The sequence below is a fragment of the Rattus norvegicus genome, chromosome 9, assembly GCF_036323735.1.
Source record: "Rattus norvegicus strain BN/NHsdMcwi chromosome 9, GRCr8, whole genome shotgun sequence".
Classification (NCBI taxonomy): domain Eukaryota; kingdom Metazoa; phylum Chordata; class Mammalia; order Rodentia; family Muridae; genus Rattus; species Rattus norvegicus.
In genome coordinates, this window is record NC_086027.1 from 56,872,729 (window position 1) to 56,894,358 (window position 21,630).

The 21,630-nt window shown below is 35.3% G+C and overlaps 1 protein-coding gene across 11 annotated transcripts in view; it reads left to right on the forward strand.

Annotated features, from left to right (window-relative positions):
• Gls (glutaminase) overlaps positions 1–21,630 on the forward strand; it is a 72,278-nt gene that overhangs the window by 36,145 nt on the left and 14,503 nt on the right. For 4 of the 11 annotated variants that reach the window (NM_012569.4, XM_039083004.2, XM_039083010.2 and 1 more), the window contains 6 exons: positions 73–131; positions 3,158–3,224; positions 3,738–3,788; positions 6,134–6,310; positions 7,797–7,928; positions 8,549–8,641. In NM_012569.4, coding sequence (NP_036701.3) covers positions 73–131; positions 3,158–3,224; positions 3,738–3,788; positions 6,134–6,310; positions 7,797–7,928; positions 8,549–8,641 — 579 coding nt within the window. Of the gene's footprint in view, positions 1–72; positions 132–3,157; positions 3,225–3,737; positions 3,789–4,556; positions 4,586–6,133; positions 6,311–7,796; positions 7,929–8,548; positions 8,642–9,478; positions 12,041–21,630 lie in introns of those variants that run through there. The other 7 variants (XR_010054566.1, XR_010054568.1, XM_008767075.4 and 4 more) reach the window with 6 other exon arrangements.

Sequence of the window (21,630 nt, forward strand, 5' to 3'; positions counted from 1 at the left end):
CAAACTATGTTTATGCATAATGTTCCTTGAGTATTTAATGTTGGTTACTCATACTTCTGATTTGGTTTGTAGGTGATGCAATTTTTGAATAAGATGGCTGGTAATGAATATGTCGGATTCAGTAATGCAACGTGAGTCTAATTTGTATGTTGGGTCTTTACACTTGTTCATAATTCTTTTTAATTTACCGACAATTAGACTATAAAATTTTATTTTTAATACTGTTTTACTTCTTATATAAACACATTCAGACACACATATATATGTAAGCATGTGTGTGTATGCAGTCTTTACTTATGGCCCTAGAACTTATTTCAGTGAATAAGTAATTACTCAGAATATGGTCATTAGAAGGTAATCAGGTTTAAGAAACATTTAAAAGTACTTTTCAGAAATTTTAATAGATGTCATATGAATAATTGTAGAGTCCAGAGGGACCTCTAGTTTATCTCAAAATATTTGGGCTTGTTTATTTTCTTTTTGGCTCTAATACAATACCCGTCTTAACTCATTTTTCTATGCCTGACTAACTTGATCTTTTTTAAGTCAATTTTTTATTTTGAAAGTTTCAGTCTACAGAAAAGTTGAAAGAATGAACAAAGGATATATGTCTTTTATTCAAATTTAAGAATGTTTTGTATCTTCTGTCCTTTTCATTTTTTAAGCTCTTAATTTGTATGTTGTGTGTGTTGTGTTCTGAGTTTGCGTGGGTGTCAAATTAGAGATGCACATCACATCTATGGCTTAGACATGCACATATATGGCTGTCAGTTTGATATTAAGTGTATTTCCTTACTTACTGTCCACATTTATTTTTTATTTTAGGACAGGGTCTTTCACTGAATTAGAAATAGTTGATTTGGCTGTCTCAGGGGTCTCCCTGTCTCTGTCCTTCAAGCTTTGGGGTCATAGGCCAGTGAATACCACCATGTTAGCTTTTAGTTGGGTTTTGGGAACTTGATCTCAGATCTCAGCACTTTAATAAGTGAGCCATCTCTGTGGCCTGTTCGTTTTTCAGTGAGAGAGAGGAAGAGGGGAGGTAGGTTTGTAGTTAGATGTTTGTAAATAGAGATATATCCAGAGTTTTCTTTGCTGAATCATTTGAAGTCATGATGTAGTTTATACTGCAGCCTTAAGTCACTCAGCATGTATTCCGAGAGTAAGTATGTGTGAGTTTAAAAGGGGTGTGTGTGTGTGTGTGTGTGTGTGTGTGTGTGTCTGTGTGTGTGTGTGTGTTGGGGTGCCTATAGAAGCCAGAAGAGGGCATCAGATCCCTTGGAGCTGGAGACGTTTGTGTGAACCACCTAAGGAAGCCATGCCATGCTCCACTGTAAAAGCAGCAAATGTTCTTAAGCACTCTGCCACCTCGTCAGACTCATTAGCTCACATAATCACAGTGCTGTTAATATGTTCAAGAACAGAATATTAATAACTTTAGAAAACAATGTTAACTCAATATTGTATATTTGTTAACTGTTTAGTCTCTGAAGCAGAGCAGTTTCTAGATCCTTGCATTTAAAATTTTCTTTTGTGAGGGTTGTATTTTTGTTTATTTATTTGTTTTTGAAGATCAGGCTTTTAAAGAGCAGGGACAGACAGATTGTTTTCTTTGGAAGGACCAGAGGTTCCTGTTGCCTAAGGTTAGCCATTTTTTCTAGGAACTTTCTGGAGATCTCATAAGGAGTTTTTCTGTTCTTTCAGTAAGTTAAGTTCTTTTTGTTTGTTTTTTGTTTTTTTAAGGTATAAAAAAACTGAGCCTTGTAGCACAGGCTAAGCCTAGCTAATCAGCAGGCTGTTAAGGCTAGCCTGGGGTAACAGCAAAACTATCTCCAAATAATAAGTCAAAGGAGGGCTGGGGAAATGGCTCATTGGTAGAGCACTTATGTAAAATACCTTATCTATTCTCTAGTGCCAGGAGGGAAAGGAGGGAAGAACAGGATAAGAGCTTTTCCCTATTTATTACTGTTAGAAATGTTAAAGGTAATACTGAATGTCACTCTTATTTCTGCCACTACTCAGCAAAAATACTATTCTGCTTCTGGACTTTTACAGGTTGATCTCTCAGATGTACTGTGTAATTTGTTTTCATGATAATTCTTTCTTTTTAATTACTCCAGGGATCCCTTTGTAGGTTATATTATAGAAAGCTTTAAGGCAAGACTTCTGTGTCTCTTCTGTTTCCTATGAAAGACTTAATCATCTGTTTGACTGTATAACTCCTACTTAAATGCAGGCCTTCTTCAGCTCATTTCAGTAGTCTGCTATTTCACTCCTTTTTCTTTCCCCAACTACTGTCAGAGTTTGACAGGGAAACTTGATTAAGTATTCCAGATTATGTTCTAGGTTTTGACATTTAATACCTCTAAAATTTTGGTCCCCAAGGATTGAAGAGATGAGATGGCTCATGGATAAGATCTGTGGCTGGTCTTCCAAAGGACCTGAGTTCACCTACTTGGTGGCTAAAAACCAGCTGCTAGTTCCAGGGGACTGGGGACCTCTTCTGCCTCCATGGGAATGAAGCACACAAGTGGTGCACAGACATACATGCAGGCCAATCACACATGACATTAAAAATATTTGACAGCTGGGCTATAGTAGTTCACACCTTTAATTCAATCACAGCACTTGACGGATAGAGGCAGGCAGATTGCTAAGTTCAAGACCAACCTGGTCTACAAAGCAAATTCTAGACAACTAGGGTGACATACAGTGTCTTAAAAAATAAAAAGCAACAACAAAAAAATTGTCCTGGAGGTTCTACTTTCATACTTTAGTAATTGCTCCTGCTTCATGGAACATGACACTTTAATCCAGTGACTGTTCCAGGTTCCGTTTTATGTGTCAGCTGTTTTGACATTCTGTCAGCTCCCTCACGTCACTGTATATTATGATTCTAAAAGACAGTTTGACAAGCCATTTCAGCTTATTTCAGTTTGGCATTTTAAAATTAGCTTCTATGTTCAGGATGTATGAAATTTAGAAAAGATGAATTGATGTCACTCCTTTCGTTGTAAGAAAAGGCTTGCTGCCCAAGGGAATGGGACTGTTCTGTTGAGAGAACTGAGACAGAACCCAACAGGCCTGAGTGCTAGATCACAGTCTTTATACTGTACTTTTGTTAAACAATTCAAGAACAATCATAATTTTTTTCTTCTAGGTTTCAATCTGAACGAGAAAGTGGAGACCGAAATTTTGCAATAGGATATTACTTAAAAGAAAAGAAGGTTTTACATTTTTTTCCTATTCAATGTTACTTTTGTTTAATAAAAGGACATCTAAGAACTCTACATTAGCCTTTAATTATATAAAGTAAAAAGTTTTTACAAAACACTCTTGAGTCAGTGTTAGCCTATTACTCATTAATATTTAATTTATGTATTTGGTAGTATTAAAATATTTGACTACATTCGTACAAATTCTGGTTAGTTTGTTTTTTTTTTTTTTTTTTTTTTTTTTTTTTTTTTTTAGTTTGTTTTTTTTTTAAGTGCAGTATTTGACTACTTTAAAGAAATGTAAGGTTATATGATTATAAATTATTTAATGGTTAAAATTTAGGAATTTTATATAACATGATGTAAATTTATTTTATTATTATATTCTTTTATGGCAAAGTAAAACATTTTATGTACCTTAAAGTTAAATACTGGTGTGTTTTTTTGTGTACTTTTTTTGTCTGGTTTTTTGTTTGCTCATGTTTTCATTGCTTTTCTGTATTTTGGGATTTTGCTCTTTTCCAGTGTTTTCCAGAAGGCACAGACATGGTTGGGATACTAGATTTTTATTTCCAGGTAATTTTTACTCTTAGTTGTTTGAATTATCTTTGTAAGTAAATAGCTCTGTCACATTTTATAAAATATAGATGTCTTAGAAATCCTGACTCTAGGCCATGAGAGAATAAATTTCCATTGACTTTCAGATGTCATGAAAGGTTGCTTCAAGTCCATATATCCTAAGAACCCACACATGAGAACGGGAGGTGGGAAACAGTGTAGAAATACATTTAGATGAAGAGGGACAGTTTTAAAACCTGATTTCTCCTGTTGTACTTTTATAGATTTTATATTTGCCTTGGAAAAACTTTTTTCAGAGGGTGTCTAGCAATATTTTGAAGTGTCATTCTTTTCTGCTGTCTTGTTATCCTCTTAACTGCATCTTTTTTTATCTGATTCATTTGGCATTGAGAATTGTTCAGCACATGTGTCATGTAGTATGCCTGGGCCTCTAAGTTAGGATGTCAATGTCAGGAGCATCCCACACACATAATTTCCTATGGTGCAGACATCAGTTTAGGACAGTCTTCTTGGAAATCCCTCCCTTCCCCATGTAAATCATGCTGTAATGTGGAGATGTGTAGACTACATTTTTAATTTTCTCATTTACTTTGTGTTTGTCTTTACCTGTGAAGGTGCTTTGATTTTTAACCTTATAGTATCTTTAGAAGATAGCTCGATGGGAGTGCAGGTCTCAGATTCTTATTTACTTAGTGTGAGAGCTGTAGTGGGGATTCAGTCTATCAATATAACATTAATTCAAGAATGACCTATTTCATTTACCAGCAAATACAACACTGAACATATCATGAGACGTGAGTAACTCCTCAAAACTCACCTGAAATTAGTGTCAGTTTTACTCTAACCTATAAAACATTTAATTTTGGCTATTACAGTTAGATTAATACTACTAATCTATTGTAAAATTTCAAATCTTTAGTATAGAAATCAGGAGACACCCATGGTGGTGTTACTATATTCTGTGGAGAAATGGATTTTACTAAGAGAACATCATGCTTTCAGGAAATCATTTTTAAATTGATATTTGTCCAGTTAGGAGACTATTACTTTATGATAAGTGAATTGATTAATACTTAATTAGGACACAATTAAGGGAAATTATTTTGTTTTAAAAAGTTCTTCCCTTCTTAGGTAGTGATAATGGGAATTTCAATCCTCTATGAAAAGCAAAATTCTGATTAATCCTAAGTATAAATTAGAAAATTATTTAAATGGGAATTTAAAGTTTACTTCTGAAAGTATTTGCCCACTCAGGCAGTGATAATAGGAATTTAAAGCTCTCCTTCTCTCTTTTGAGATGGGTTCTGGCTGGCCTCCAACTCACAGTACTGAGCTATGCAGGGGTTTTTGTTTACAACCATACCTGGCTAAATGTTACTTCTTTTAGAAACTATTTTCCTAATAAGACTTTTGCTCTGTGGGTCAGTGTAACAACTTGATTAGGGAAGCTATTCTTCTCCCCTTGGTTGCTGCTAATTAAGAGTAAAATGTGAAGGAACATTATTTTAGGTTTATGGGTAACTTTGGGTTTTGTGAGGTATATTATTAATGTTGTCAATGTTCTATTTCAATGCTGGGAATCAAACTCAGGGCTTTGTTGACATGAAAAGCAAGTATGCCACTATTCAGTATACCCTTGGTTTTTATTTTTCTTACCTTGATAACATTTACATGCAGAAATTTCATTCTAGCTAGACTCTGTGTTTCCCATGGCTAATGAATGTTGATTGATAGGAGCTTTAAAGGGTGGCACTATATAGATCCATGGCCCTACATAGTCCTGGGTACTATATAGCCCAGGCCAGGGCTGTCTTAAATATTTATTTCTCTTTGTCATTTGTTGTTCTGTAAATTAGAATACTAAGCTTTGTTATAGGTGAAACGTCAAGTGTTTTATCACCAACACATACCTTCCCCCATACTTAGTAATCATTTTTCTGTCATAATGCTGATGTGTTTTGCTGTATCTTAAAAGATATGGCTTATTTTTCACAGTAAGATTAACAGTAATATATAATAGGAAGTTAGAGCCTGGCTTGGCTCTTTCTCACTTAATTCAGCCACAAAAATATTATAAATTTGGACAAATCTGACTACATTTTAAGATGACTAGAAACTTTGGTAGGTTGAAATCTTAGAAATGTCAGCTTTAGAGTACAACCATCCCTTTAGAAGAGCTAAGATGGGTTGGGGATTTAGCTCAGTGGTAAAGCGCTTGCCTAGCAAACGCAAGGCCCTGGGTTCGGTCCCCAGCTCCGAAAAAAAGAAAAAGGAAAAGCTAAGATAATGAAAATGCCATAAGCCTAAATTTTCAAAACTCGTTTGTTTTTCCTTTGATTTAGCTCTGTTCCATTGAAGTGACGTGTGAGTCAGCAAGTGTGATGGCTGCAACCTTGGCTAATGGCGGTTTCTGCCCAATTACTGGTGAAAGAGTGCTCAGTCCTGAGGCCGTTCGGAATACCCTGAGCTTAATGCACTCCTGTGGCATGTATGACTTCTCAGGGCAGTTTGCATTTCATGTAAGTGACTGTTGCTTTTGCTTTCTCTTGCAGGGAATTGGTCTAGATTGGTACCATTCAAGATACAGCTTGTGAAAGCTATATATTATTTTTGGACAGAGACTTGTTTTAAGGTTAACTGGTTACAAATGAGTACAGTTAAAAAGTCTGAGAGATGTCCTTAAAAATGTAGTCATTCCTACCGTCACCACTTATGATCTTAAGGCATTTCATGGTCCCAGGTTAGTCCAGACTTGCTGTGGTTTTCATCACTGATGCTTAGCACTGTGTTGACTGTAAACTCAGAATATGCTCACACAGGCCTGAATCTTTGCTTATTTGGTACTTGTAAAATATGTAGACATTTTTTATTTGATCCTACTAAGTTGCATCATACTATTCTCCCAAAAAGTTTTGTAATTTTTTGTTTTGTGTTTTAAGAACTTTGTCTGCTTGTGCATTAGTGCCTATGCCTTGGCTCCAAGGATTGAACTTGGGCCACCGTACTTACTGTCTAACTCCTTTACTTCTTTACTGAGCCATTTTGCAGACACTGCAGTTTTCAAGTGAGTACAGTTATAGGAATGAATGTCATGTTATTCACCAGTCACCTTCGGCAATTATGAATACATGACTCATCTTGATTCATCTGTGTACATACTTGCTTTTTTTATTTATCTTATGTTCCAGCGTGTAATTGTAAAGACAGTGCAGCATTGTACTGCCATAAAACCTCAGCTAGCACATATTAAACTGTTCCTCTTACACTCTAACATTACCACCAAATTCAATACAGTATTTAATCATTGACATTGCCTGTACCATTCTATAAACTATGGTTATAGAACCTTTTGTTGACTTGGAATGTAAATGAGGCTATAATTGGGGTTTTTCTTCTCTTTTCTTAAATGTTTTTGTTGTTGTTTCAGGATCTCTGTAAAGAGAGATACAGATATTTTTACCTGAAAACATTGAGTCATTCATTCCATATATTTCTTTTGACTAGACTTTTCTTCTATGCCTATTCTGTTTTCCCTTGTGTTTCTTATAATAAGTTTGACCTTTTTTGGCAGGGAATTAGTCTGCATTAACATTTATCTAATTTTTGGCTATTTCTCTGGCAATAAAGTACAGAAAATCTTGTGAAGAGTTCATACCTCATTTTTTTTTGTGGTTTTTGTTTGTTTTATTTTTTAGGACAATTAGAAAATAACTTCTGTAAAAATAAAAATATTCAGAGCTCCACAGTTCAGATTTAAGTACTTTAACTTACAAGATATTTTTATCTGTTTGTCTGTTTATAATTGGGAGGCTGAAAGGTTGCAGATATCTGTCTGAGGACAGCTTGAAGGAGTAAGCTCTTTTGTCCTTCTATGTAGGTCTCAGGGTTTTAAATCACGTGTCAAGGTTGGTCCTTTATGTACCATAATTGTTAAACAGTTCTCAAACATAACCTTTGTTTATTAAAATATTTATATGAATGTCCTTTTATTTGAATTATTTTCAGGTTGGTCTTCCTGCAAAATCTGGAGTTGCTGGGGGTATTCTTTTAGTTGTCCCCAACGTCATGGGCATGATGTGTTGGTCTCCTCCTCTTGACAAGATGGGCAACAGTGTTAAAGGAATTCACTTTTGTCACGTAAGCAAATTTTATTAGTGAGGAAAAAAGGGGGGGGTGTAGGCATAGTAGCTAAGCTGTCCATCCAGTGATAACCTCTTTTACCTTTTTTACCTTTTTTTTTTTTTTTTGTGTGTGTGTAAACCTATGGCCTATAAACAGGTTCCATTTAATTCTTTCAGAAAATTCTGTTTACTTTATGCTTAATTTATTAAAAAAATTACTTAATGTGTGTTTTGTCTGCATATATATGCAGCACACTGTAACTAATATCCTTGCAGAAGAAACTGTTGTATCCCTCACACTGGAGTTACAGACAGTTGTGAGCTACCTTGTGGATACTGGAAATCAGATCAGGATTCTCTGGAAGAACAGTCAATGCTCTTAACTGCTGAGTGTTTTAATTTCCCAGGTTATAATTTATTTTCAGTCTTCAAAAACTTAGCAGTAGAGAATTAGAACTAAGTTTCTGACCCGTCCCGACCCGTCCTCTCCCTGGCTCTGGTCTGTCACGCTAGCCTGCAGGTGGTTGCTAGGAGGTAGCAGTGAAGCTGCACACGTAAGGCATGACTTGTTGAAATATGAATGAACAGTCAGTGAATAGCTGCTTTCTTATATGTGTTCTGTGTAACTCTTTACAGGATCTTGTTTCTCTGTGTAACTTCCATAACTATGATAATTTGAGACACTTTGCAAAAAAACTTGATCCTCGGAGAGAAGGAGGTGATCAAAGGGTAAGCCACCTCCCTCCCTAGCTGCTTCTTAGTGTCCTCTAAGGTGAGGAAGTAGCTTATGTAGAATTCCAGCTTGTCAATAGCCTCGTCTGCCAGTTTCAAATAAGTACGTTATTTTTATTGTAGTCATAGATATTAAAATCATTTGTGATATTTAAACTGGAAATTGGTAGCTTAGCAGTACTGGTTTTCTGCTGCTTTTATTGAATTGTTTTATGATCGATTACATTAAAAGAATATATTGGAAGATGTTATGTACTATACATCTAATTTTTACTCCTAATATTTGTCAGTTATTGTTTGGGATTAAATTTAGCTCGTTGTCTAGTTTGTATATGAATATGTAAATGGACAGGTATATTAGACTAAATAAGAAAAAGGCCACTGGAGACGACACTTTTTCCAGAACATGTTTAATGATAGATTTTGGTGGTTGTAATAAGAAAACTGTAGTACTCTATGCTAAATACCTTTAAGATCTTGTTTATTATCACTGTGTGGCCTCATATGCACAAACATTTCTTTTTAGAGTTAGTCGAAAAATCAGGATTTCAGGGTTTTTTTCATTGGGCCAAAGGACTTGCTGTTGAGAATGTTAATTCCATTCCTTTGCATCCCACACGAAGAGAATGTACAGTAAAATTACCGTGTACATTAGAAACACACAAATAATATTTTTAATGTGTACTAAGTACATCTTGTAAGTGCCAACTTTATTTTGTGTTAGTTTCAATCAGAGTAACCTTTACTAATATCTGAAAACTTTGAAACGATGACAGTGATGGGTGAACATGTTAATGGATCTTAATAACTTTCATTGAAAAATACATTTTATAGCTTGGACCTTTCATCACTCAAGTGCACTAATAAATTGTGTATGTTGCTTGAACAACTAGCATTCCTTTGGACCATTGGACTATGAGAGTCTCCAGCAAGAACTTGCTTTAAAAGACACAGTGTGGAAAAAAGTGTCACCTGAGTCAAGTGACGACACGTCTACAACTATAGTGTATAGAATGGAAAGTCTGGGGGAGAGGAGCTAGAGGTGGGCTCTAGCTGCAAGCGTTTCTCCTTTTAACATCGGAACCATCGTTAGGCATTTGCTTTCTTTCTTGTTTATTTTTCTAAACAAGTATTTATTCAAGCATTCGATTGTTATTAACCTTGGGTACTGGCACCAAAACTTAAAAAGGTTTTGTGGGGTTTTTTTTCCGCTTGTAATCTTTGTATAAAAATATTTCTTAAGTTTTGAAAGAGCATTTACAAGTAAAGCAAATTTTGCTTTATTTTTTAAAGCTTAATGCAATTTCCTTAGTTACATTAAAATTTTATCTATATAATTTGGTAATCAGATTGTCTTTCTTAGTTCTGAAGCCTGCATATTACATTGAGAAGTGCTTTTCCTTTTCAGTTTTACTATAACTGATAGGATATTGGCTGTAGCAGTCGTAAGTACTTCTGTGCTAAAGACAAGACTGAAAAAGCAAAGTAATCAAAACTATTTTATTTAAAAGAGCAGTAGATTATAAAATTAACTTTAATTTACATATATGCCAGTAATAGTGGTGAAGTTGGCTTTGAATATTTAAAATGCAAATACTTTTAAATGTCTGGTTTTTTCTGTTGTTTTAAAACTTTTCTGTTCTGTCAGAATCACAATGTATTAGGAATGTTTCACATCACTGAAACAGTCCAGCCAAAGAGTTGCAGATGTGTGAGAATGGCATGTCCTGTTATTTAAAAGCTATAATGGTTAGCTGCTCAGAAAAAGAGACAGTGACTATCTTCAAAATGGATTGTATTTTCATATTATTCATGTAATTTTTTTGTTGTATTTAAGTATGAACAGTAATTTGGTTTTTTAGCTTTTAGTAATTTTATTATATTTCATGAGTGCTAATGAATATTTCTTTTATGATAATTATAGCATCTCATAAATTTTGTTCTTTTTGAATTTTTATTAGCATACTTACGAAATGAATGTAGTCTGAAGGTGTTAAGTATATAACTAAAATATTTGTTGAATTGGAATGCTTCTGTTTATTTTTAAAATGCAATATTGAGAATCAAAACTTTTTTCAAGAGAGCCATAGGTTCCATTTAATCTGGTTGTAAACAACATACATATTTTTAAAATCTATCTTGGCAAAATGATACTAAAGTTCTGGATTTATTTACATTTCTTTCTTCGTGTATTTTGTTTTTCTCACAATTCAAGTTTGTTTTGTCAAATCACTTTTAAGCTTGTAAATTGTGGCAAGTGATTGAGAATGAAAGCCTTATAGCTTTTTAAAATTATGACGTATGTTCACTAGAGAAAATTCTGTAACTAAATAAAGTGCAGGAAAAAAATACTTCACTAATATAGATTCTAAATAAGATACAGGAAACTCCTGAAGATCTGATTTGAAATCGGAAACTCTGATACAAGAAAAGGTTCCTTCTCAAAAGTTCGACCTTAAAGCCGTTAGGCTAATTTAAGTATTAATATTTGTATTTAAATAATTACATAATGAGTTTTAGAAAAGGCTTGTTTGTCTGTTCCTTTGGTGTTCCGATGCATTTCCTAGCTGGATGTTTTAAAGCCTTGCCACTGCCCTGCCTGCGGACACTGAGCATTTCCTTTTCTTAAATCCAGGGTTATTTATGATTCAGGTAATTGAACACTTTAATTGGAAAAAGGATTTTAGGTTTTTCTCCCTCCATTTTCTATGAGAACATTTTATTGTTTCACTCAGAAGTTGGATTTACTTTACAAAATGACTTAATTTTCATATTGTGTGCATGTTTGTGTAAATTTCAAAACTTGTTAATTTTTGGCACTTCCTATATATAATTCTGGTAATGCTTGAATGTACACTTAAATATGAAGTAGGATGAAGTCAGCTGCTGTGTTTAAAGAATGCTGTTAAGAACAAGCATTCAAAAATGTGTATAGGAAGGTGTGAGTGTAAGAGGAGGTGAGGTACTGGGAAGGCATCTGCAGACAAGAAGAGGAAAGAAAAGCTTTGCCACTTTGTGGATTTATCTCAGTTCCCTTCAGTATTCTCAAATAAATACTCTCTTTTCAAATAAAGTTCTTTGAGAAGTACCCAGTATTGTTGGGTTTAATTTTTCCTACCATTTTTGATTCTTGATATTCAAGCATTTACATGACAGCATATTTTTCCTTTTTCTTTTTTTTCTGTTTTTTTTTTGCCATCATTAACATTTCATTTGAAATGCATATTCTTGAAATATTTTGTTTTTAGCATAAATGTTGTGCATTTTATCTTAGTGTTTGGATTAAAACATTTGTGTTGTTGAGCTTTCTTCATTTGCTTTGTATATTTAATGATGTACCTTTATTTTCCAGTATGCCTACATTTTGTATTGTACAATAAATTTATTTTAAGCTGATTTTATTGTTTTTTTAATATATATGTTGAAACACCTGTGACATTTAAAATTAAAAAACCAAACAAACAAACAGACAAAAAAAAAAACAACAAAACACTTGGGGTTTTAACTTAAACAAAAATTATCTTTTGTGAAGGTATTTACTGTTCTGAAGATTGCCTGAAAAGGAAACTAGAAATACCAGAAAGTCTTCATTTGAGTTTTAACTTTTAATGAAGTATAGTAGGGAGGAATTTTCCCATTGGTTATACTTGGATTATTTAAATAAAGACTTGACTGACCTGCCCTTAGTCCTATAAAAAAGAAATGAAAAGAAACAAACGAGAAAAAAAACCACCTTATTCTATTTGCAGGCTGTTTCTGCTTCTGAGGGAGAATGTAACTGATGCCATTTGCTGTTTAAATAGTGGGGGCGGAACCATTGCCAAGTCAGCAAGATGCGTTGCTTTGTTCAGAATCACACTGTTGTTCATATGGAGTGGGCTGACTAATAAAAAAAAGTCTGCTTTAGGAGCTTTCGTATATTTTCACAACTCATTTCAAATTACCATCCAAATTACATAAACTGAATACATGCATTGTTGGCACATTTTTCTGTTTGTCTAGACCATACTTTAGAGCGATTCCCTAAGTACATTTTAAGTATTTTCAAAGAGGAAAGTATTCTTGTTTGGGTTATCTAGCATTAATAACTTAAATAACTTTCAGTACTAATTAACAAGTTTAAGTGTGGTTCATGTTATATTTATAATAGTGTATGTTTACTTAAGCTAAAGATACATTTCTTAACCCACTGAATAAAGTAAAGGAAAAAGAGAAAATGCTACTTGAACAGTGCAGTTGTTCCTAGGAGCATGTGTACCTGTTTAAATTTACTAATTCTGAAAATGACCACCTGTTCCACGTAGTCTGTTAGATATGATTTATCGAATCACTGTATTCCTGCTACAGTGTTTGCCATAACTAGAAATTTTGCTAGTCCCAAATTAGCAAAACCTATTCCTATTTATATTGACTTGAATAGTTGAATAGCTCAGCTTGAATAGTTACTTTATGGAATAGTTTTATTTAATTCACTGCAAGTTGAGTTATGAGAATCTGCTCTAAGAATCTTGATATGTCTCCTAGATGACCTTAAGTTGAAGAATGAAAATTTTAAGAGTTATCATTAGTTTACTTACATGTGATCCCTGTGCCCGCCAGTTTTCCACTACTTTCTATTAAATCTTACATGAGCTTTGTGTGACAAAACCAAAGCTACCTGAAGATGCAGAGTAAAAGTTTACTGCCATGCATCATGACCCTACAGTCGAGAGGTTAAGATTTATTTAGAACAGACACACACCCCACTCAGACACTATTTTCTGACATGGCAGTTCTCTGCTAAGGGCAATTATGTGTGAAATATAGTCATTCTCATTTCAAATTGCAGCAGTTTGAAAAATTATATCTTCTACTTCCTAGAAATGTAAGAAATTTAGTTGTATTATGGGAGGTTTTTTTCTTTCCAGATCTGGTAGTTTACTTTCAGTTTCTTCTATTGGATATTTTTTTTAATTTACATCAAACGTTATTCCCTTTCCCAGACATAAGCCCAGTAGTTTAGTAATGTGAATACTGGAAACATCACACTTGAAGAAATTTGAAAAATTATCTAATGTAAAATAGAGACGTAAACTATCTAATGTAAAGTTTGATGTTTCTTAACATTTTTAATAATGAAAAAGTACTTTTTTTTCTTTTTTTCTTTTTTTTTTTTTTTTTTTTTTCGGAGCTGGGGACCGAACCCAGGGCCTTGCGCTTGTTAGGCAAGCACTCTACCACTGAGCTAAATCCCCAACCCCGAAAAAGTACTTTTTAAAACAAAGACTGATCATAAATCTTTTAAGTAATTGGGTTGCTACAGATGTCAATCCTTTTCCATTTATATTTTTTGTACAGATGGATGAGAAACAGGTTTAAGAAATATTTGCCATTTCTGTTTAATACATTTTGTTTGTATCTTAGCACTTTCAAGTTGTGATTAATAGATGTTTTTTTAAATATTCATATTTATTCATGTTTATAAAGCATAACTTTTTTAAAACTTCAACAGTAGCTTGGCTTCAAAGCTCATTACCATTAATTAAGTAGAATATGGATTAGGTATATTGCTCTTAAAGACTTATTTTTGTAGTTATGTCTAACGCTAAATTACAATTTTTAAATTTTTAAACATTGTGATCTTAGTACTTTAAAAGTCTGTGGTAAGGGATTTGTGGTGTGACTTAGTGATAAAGTCCCATGAAGCCATAGGTTGACTTCTATTGTCCGCTAATTCTGCCAGTAATCCCATGAGCTTGCCGAACGAAGTCTGCAGTGTTTCTGTTAAAATTTTGTGACAAAGGGAAAGGTTTTACACTTTTTAAGATTTTCCTCGTAGTCTTTGGGGCTAGAAAGATGGCTCTTAAGAGTACCTAGTGCTTTTGCCTGGGATCTGGACCTGGTTCCCAGCACCCACTGGTAACTCAGTCACCTTAACTCCAGTTCCAGGGGTGATCCAGTGTCCTCCTTTGGGCCCCATGGGTTCCTACGTGACCTGGTACGCATTAACTCACCCACACGTAAATGTACACAGGAGTTAAAGTATTGATATCAACTTACCGAAATGCTTCCACCTCTAATTCCCCAGATTAAAATTACCTATTTTTGAAAGGCTTATTAGCCTTTGAAAGGAAAAATTCTTACCTGAAATAGTCTTTATTTTTATATTATATTTCTGATTTTTGTTTCTATAGTAAAATTCTTCTCTGCCCTGAAGTAATACTTGAGACTAATTACATTTGTAGTCTATAAACAGCGGAAGGGTCTACTTCCTTTCTACTAAAAAAAAAAACAGATGAATGTGTAAATCGGTGATGTCCTTTGGTTCACTCTGATCTTGTGCAGTTTTGATTTGTTTAGAATCACTAAAATGATCTTGAACATAATCTTCAAGGCTTCTAGGCATAAGCTCACACTTACAGTGTTCTCCTTAGTGTTTACAGTCACGTGTGATGACGGAATATTGAATAGTATTTCGTTTGCACAGACGGTGTGGAGAAACATAATTAGTGGTGGTACAACTGAAGTTAGTTGATTGTAGCATCAACATTTATTAAAACCATTTAATTTTATTCTTCATTAAGTAATAGTGCTGCAGTTTATAAAAACCGGTCAGGTTAGAGATGAGTGTTATAATTACACCCTAGTTCTAAAAATAAAAATATTACCCTGGAACCTTTGAAAGAAAAGTAAGTGTAGAAGAAGCATGACTCTAAAAATAAATGTTGCACCACTGCCTTTAAAAACAAATCGCTTTGGAGTTTAAAATATAAAGGTTATTCAAAGTAGCATTGGCAGGAGCAAGTATTATTTTTCTTTGGGTGTTAGGTTTTCCCAAGAACCTGTAAGATAACAAGCTGCCACACATTTTTATTTGCACCTGTGAATTGCTGCAACAAAGTTCCTGATTCGTCTCTAGTGCATATTATCTAACATACACGACTTCATTTTATGGTTTGGAATTTCAATTTTTTCATGAGAAAAATGTTACTCGTTTTTTAAGGATTTTATTGACTTGTAAAATGTAAGAGTTAACACCATCCAAAAGGTACTGTTCTGGTAGCTGCATAGCATGGTGTTGATCATGTGCTCACTCTGGGTGAGTCCAAGCACCAAGTTTAAAGGAGGAAAGGGCTGGGTTTGTTTTCTGTGTCTCAGCTGAAATGTGCTGGGTAGAGTCTTTTCCCTGCCAGTTCACAGGTACGCGAATCTCTGCTTTTAAGAAATTGCTGTACTTGTAAATTCTAACTTCTCCTAGCCTACATACCAAAATTAGAAAGCTGGAATATTAGCATCAATGTACAAGTATAAATAATGATTGAGTTATTCCATTGTAAAATTAAAATCTTGATTCTTTGTCTTTTGTTAAAGTTCTCTTTGGTTGTAGTTTACAGTTAAATCTTAAGTGTTTTATATGTGCCCATTTAGTCATTACTGTGCAGTGTCATGTGTGGGGACAAAATAAAATTTACATCTTAGACTTTCTTCCCTTAAGTGAGATTAATAATGTATAAAACCATGGCATACAAATTAATTGAATTCTATGGGTCTGTTCTTATAACTTAAAAATCCTGACAGACAAGCCAAATGTGTATTTAAATATGCCTGTTCATTTTGTAATCTTTTCATACATAGTTTGCTTCTGGCAGAGTGAAACCTTTCTAAATTTTTATCATGATGAGTTACCCCCGAAGGGATTCCCCCTCTAAGTTACCATGCTGCTCATGGACTCTTCCCACTTCTGCTCGGTAATGTTGGTCTGTCGTTTCCTTTTGCTTGGGGGACTTTTTGTTTGTTGCCTTTTAAGAAAATCTACCTGAAATATATAACCCAAACTTTTATTCTGCAGTTATAGTTTATTATTTTAAATATTTAGTGTTTGCATCTAGAGTTTGGACTGAATACTGTTTGAGATGACTGTTGGAACGGAGGTGTCAATGTCCACTTAGTGCACTTACCTTGTGTTTGGGGGCTCTGGATAATTTGCTTTGCAGAGTTTTCTCACGTACCATTTACATCTTCATCAGCATTCTTTGCAGGTGCTAGGAAGGAGGTTTAGTATTAGTATTTGGGTGGGCTGTCCTATATGGGCATGTTTTCTTTTAAAAAGAAATCCTTTTATGTTTCATTCTGCTCTGCAACCACTATTTTTTTTTTTTCGGAGCTGGGGACCGAACCCAGGGCCTTGTGCTTGCTAGGCAAGTGCTCTACCACTGAGCTAAATCCCCAACCCTGCAACCACTATTTTAACAGTATGTTTAAAACATACTGTTTACTAGTTCTATGACTAACTTTTTTTTTTTTTACCAGAGTGTGAGTAAAGCTGGCTTCATTAAGAGATACCATATTTCTTTTATTTTTCATTTGTAGTTGTTTGTTTTAATAACGTTGGGGTGGTGTATATACCTATGATACAGGAGAGTAGTGTTGTTGGATCTCCCTGGAGCTGGAGTTACAGGCAGTAGTGAGCCACTGGTGTGGGTGCCGAAAACAGAACTCCAACTACTCACTGAACTTCTAAGGCTTTACTCCAGCCCTCATACATGGTCCTAACTACAAGTTTTCACTGAACTTCTAAGGCTTTACTCCAGCCCTCACACATGGTCTTAACTACAAGTTTGAAATGACCATGTGTACCTAAAATTGTCACAGTTTAAAACGGGAGAAAATGTCTTAACCATGTTTATTTGTAGTGCCAAAAACTATTATCACAAGAGCCTTAGATGTGCACACGTGAGCTAATTTAGTCCTCAAAAGGTTTGGGCCTGGACACATGTGGCCCAGGTTTGTTCAAGTCGTTTGTCTTGCTAGCCTAGGTAGTTGAGTTTTCTGTACATTGCAGAGGCAGTGTAAAGTTAAAATTTGGATAGTTTGGCTTCTAGAATCATTGTAATAGCTAACATAGATTGTGCTTACTGTGGGTCACCCACCATTGAAAAGCATGTTTCAGAATTACTTCTATTCTTATGGAAACCAGGAAGCAGGTCCATTGCACATTTAAATATTTTATTGTCTCTGGATTCTAGACAGGTTATTAAAACCCCTAGGTTCACACATCTTCCAGAGTGCATCATCAGGAAAGCAGGTCATATTTGACCATAGACTATGCTGTGTCCTGTTGTACTTGTCAATAGGATGGAAATGTTCTATAAAAATCAAAGGGATGATACTTTGTAGACCAAGAATTTAAAGAAACTTCTCAGTGTTTTATAATTTAATTTTTAATGGAACTTAGTAGTATAATAAGTGCTTGCAAGCCATGTCATCAATATTCCATGATTTTATATGAGTGTATTCTGTACTCATAAGAAAAAAAAATTCCTAGATCCCCTCACATAAGAGTGATAGGAAGCTTCAGAAAGTTTTCAGCATGATCAGAGCAGATGTGACCTGGAATGGTCAGCTGTCTATTGAGCGTAGGATGCTTCTATCCCAGTCTACCTCTGGAATCATTCTTTAGGTTATTTAAATATTATAGACACTACGGTGAATGCAAACACTGGGAGTTGTTTGATTCAGAACAAATTGAGTTTTAAAATTCATGTCCCTAAACTGTCTCTTTAGCCTAACGCTACTTATTGAAAATCTTCACTAACTCCGATCTCAGTGATCGAAGTAGAATTTACTTCTGTTCTAGTTCTTGATTATGAACTGGAATATCATCATCCAAGAGTGAATTTAGCTTCTGTACTGAATCAAAACTATGATGATTCAGTGATGAGCATGAAATTTCCCTATTCACCAAAACCTACTATAGTTGTCCTTGAATAATTGGCTTGGTTTTGACTTTAGTGATAAATTAAGTGTGCAGGGTAGGGTGTGGAAGAGGGGTTGAAGCAAAATCACAACACTGGAATACAGAACGCACTGTCTGGGAGTCTTCAATACATAGTACTGCAGTTAGGGGTATCCTGTAAAAACTGTCCCTTGTTATTTTTTTGTCAAGGTCCTTGTCAGTGTGCCCACTATAACTTGTTCTGGTTGGGTGTTGATTTTGTGATAGTTAAGACAGACAGACAGGCAGAGAGATAGGTAGGTAAAGGATAGAGTGAGTGAGTTTAAGTAGTCCGTTCCTCTTAGGAAGTTCTTTCCTGTTTGTGTGAGTATAAGAGCAGTGGGTTCTAGGTTTCCAATTCAGTGTTCTCAGTTTGTATTTTATATAGCTTCCAGAAGGTTCTTAGTCCTTTATCAGTAATGGGGATTTTATATCTTCTCTTAACTTCTGGTACTGGAAAATCATGCTCATGTACATACACACATACATAATCCATATATATATATATATATTTCCCTGCTGATGTCTGAAATTGTATTTCCATATATATTATATAGTCTTTTAAAGCATTTTTCTTGTCAAGTAAGAACTAAAATGAGAAAGTTATTATTACTCTTAGCATTTCACTAGTTTTTATTTAAATAGCATGTATTTAATTAAATCTGTTTAGCTATTTTAATTTGATGGAGTAATTTCAGACTTTATAAATTAACCTTGGCATTATTCTTCTTGTCTATTACCCATTTCCTGATTCATTGAGCCTGTATGTCTTTTTTATTTTAAAAACATTTAGATTTTTTTAAATGTATGTGTTTTGTTGCATGTATGACTATATCACATATATGCCTGATGCAGAAGTCAGAGGAGGGCATTGGATCTCTTCAAACTGAGTAGGGACAGTTGTGAGCCACCATGCTGGATCAAACCTGTGACATATGCAAGAACAAGACGTGCTCTTAACTAACCCCTACCCCGTCTCTCTGAGTCTCCAGTATTTATTGTGTTTTACCTATGATTGATTTAGTATGAAAAAACAAACACGTGTCTGGTTTATGTTACACAATGTGATCTACAATTCCAACTGTTTTCTCACAGAAGGTATGGTCTTATGAATATGTGAATACTCTGCTATATGTATATTCATCTTTACTTTCCCACTTATCAGTAAGGACCTAGGTAGGTCCCATAATTTTCCTGTTGTAAACAGGGCTGCAGTAAAGAATGTTAAGCTCTAGATCTTCTGTCACTGTATTTCTCAGGATAGTTTGGGAAGCGTTTATACAGGGTCTTACATTCCACCTTAAGGACTTGATCTTAGACAAACCGCCATGTGAGCCTTGACAGCTTTTAAGAATGGTTCAGTTTTTAAACACTGGAAAATGTACTAGAGGGAGAATAAAAATTCTGATGATGTACTTGGGATATGTGCTAGGAGAGGCTTAGCATACAGTGGGTGAGAAGAAGGTGACATCAAGTTCATTGCCGTGGCTAGGATGAGCAATAGGACTAAAGCTGCTGCCCTTCCCACGAACACCACAGAAGCACATCTTGGGAGGGGCTAGAAAGTAGTTCATCTTCAGCTCTTAAAAGAGTTAACTATAGGTAGCAAAGGTTGTTACTTTCTAAACACCAGAGTAAAGAAGCCTTTCCAGGGTTAGTACTCACAGCAAGGTGAATGAACTCAACCAACCTTTGGATCTCGTGCCTGTCACCTTATACTTGGAAGCAGGCTGCTCTGTCTGAGCTGCTTTGGCCTTTGCAGAACAGCTAAGTGGAGGAAGGGAGAAAAGAGGCACCTTCAATCAGGAAAACCTTCCTCAGAAACCCACTTGGCACTGTTCACTCTAGTGACAGGACTACATGTAAGGACACGTTTTATCTGAGTACATTGCTGCCTGCAACAGAGATTGTTACTGCAAGTGGACACCAACCTGGCCAGGAGCAGTGGATGAGCTGTAGGGATGTGTATGCTAAGGTTCAACTTCGTGAACATGAGAATATTTAGGAGGGCAGTAGGAGAGGTCTGAAGTTACTGTTCAAGGAGAAAAGGACAAGTGAGAAGCAAAGCAGACCTCAGGCTGAGCCCTAGAAACTTCTAGGTAGGATAGAGCAGGAGGGACCTTCACTTGGAAATAAAAAAAGTAGCCAGTGGAGAAAACCCAAGGACTGTCAGAAGTCTAGAAAAGTGTTTCTGACAGTTAGGAATAGTGAACTCAGTGGAGAACTAAGATGAAGGCATCGTGTTCATGTGTCTCCCCCCACTTCAACACCCCCATGGTGTTAAGATGCCATTTTACCTAAAAAGTGTTGAGTAGATGCTATGGACAATCTTATGGCTGGGTAACCTAGCCCTGCCTCCTAGTTTAAAAAATTGGTACTTGATTTGAAATGTAAAAGTCCCAGAACTCATCACTGCCGATAAAAATTATCCTGTCAAGAATTAGAGGTTGGAGTAGATCCTAGAGAGGCAGTAATCGATAATGGGGTTCCTGGAAAGAGCTGGAGCTCTCAGGTGAGAGAAAGATTAGCTTTGATTGGGAAAAGTACCTCCAAAAAATATGCAGATTTGAAGATATGGTTGGTTTAGGAGTATGTTAGCTTTTTTCCCCTGGAGAAAGGGCGGTGCTTTCTGTTGAGAATAAATCGTGGGCTTGGAGGTAAACTTCAAGGTTTCAGAATAGTTCTTTCAGAGAAGGGGGCAGGAGACTGGACAGTGCCCCTCACGTACGCCGAGGCAGGGGCAGGACAGTTGGGCGTGCTCAGTATCTGGGACTGGACCTTGAGTTTGGATTTAGCAGAAGACTGGAAAGCAGAGGGTTTTACAGTGTTCTTTAGCAGGCTTTGGAAGCTACTTCAGATTCTTCCCACACAGAAGGCTTGAGATGCTTTTAGTTGTACCCTGCTTGTCCTTTTTAGAACGTGCCTCTTCTTGAACTTTGCACAGATTCATCACGGACTCACAAGTGGACTGTGTATAGACAGTAGATTCTGTCCATGCCTAACTTCTTTACTTTCAGAATAAAAACATTGTTAGAAGAGTATAAATGCTAGGCAGAACATGGTGGTGCAGTTCTGTAGTCCCAGCACTCAAGAAGGCTGAGGCAAGAAAAAACATTGTAAATGCTAAAATAGGGACAGTTGCTAGGTGATAATAAAGCCTATGCCAGATGTTGAATGATGTATGTGTACACAGATATCATATCTAAACTTTATTTTTGAAGATAGTAAAACA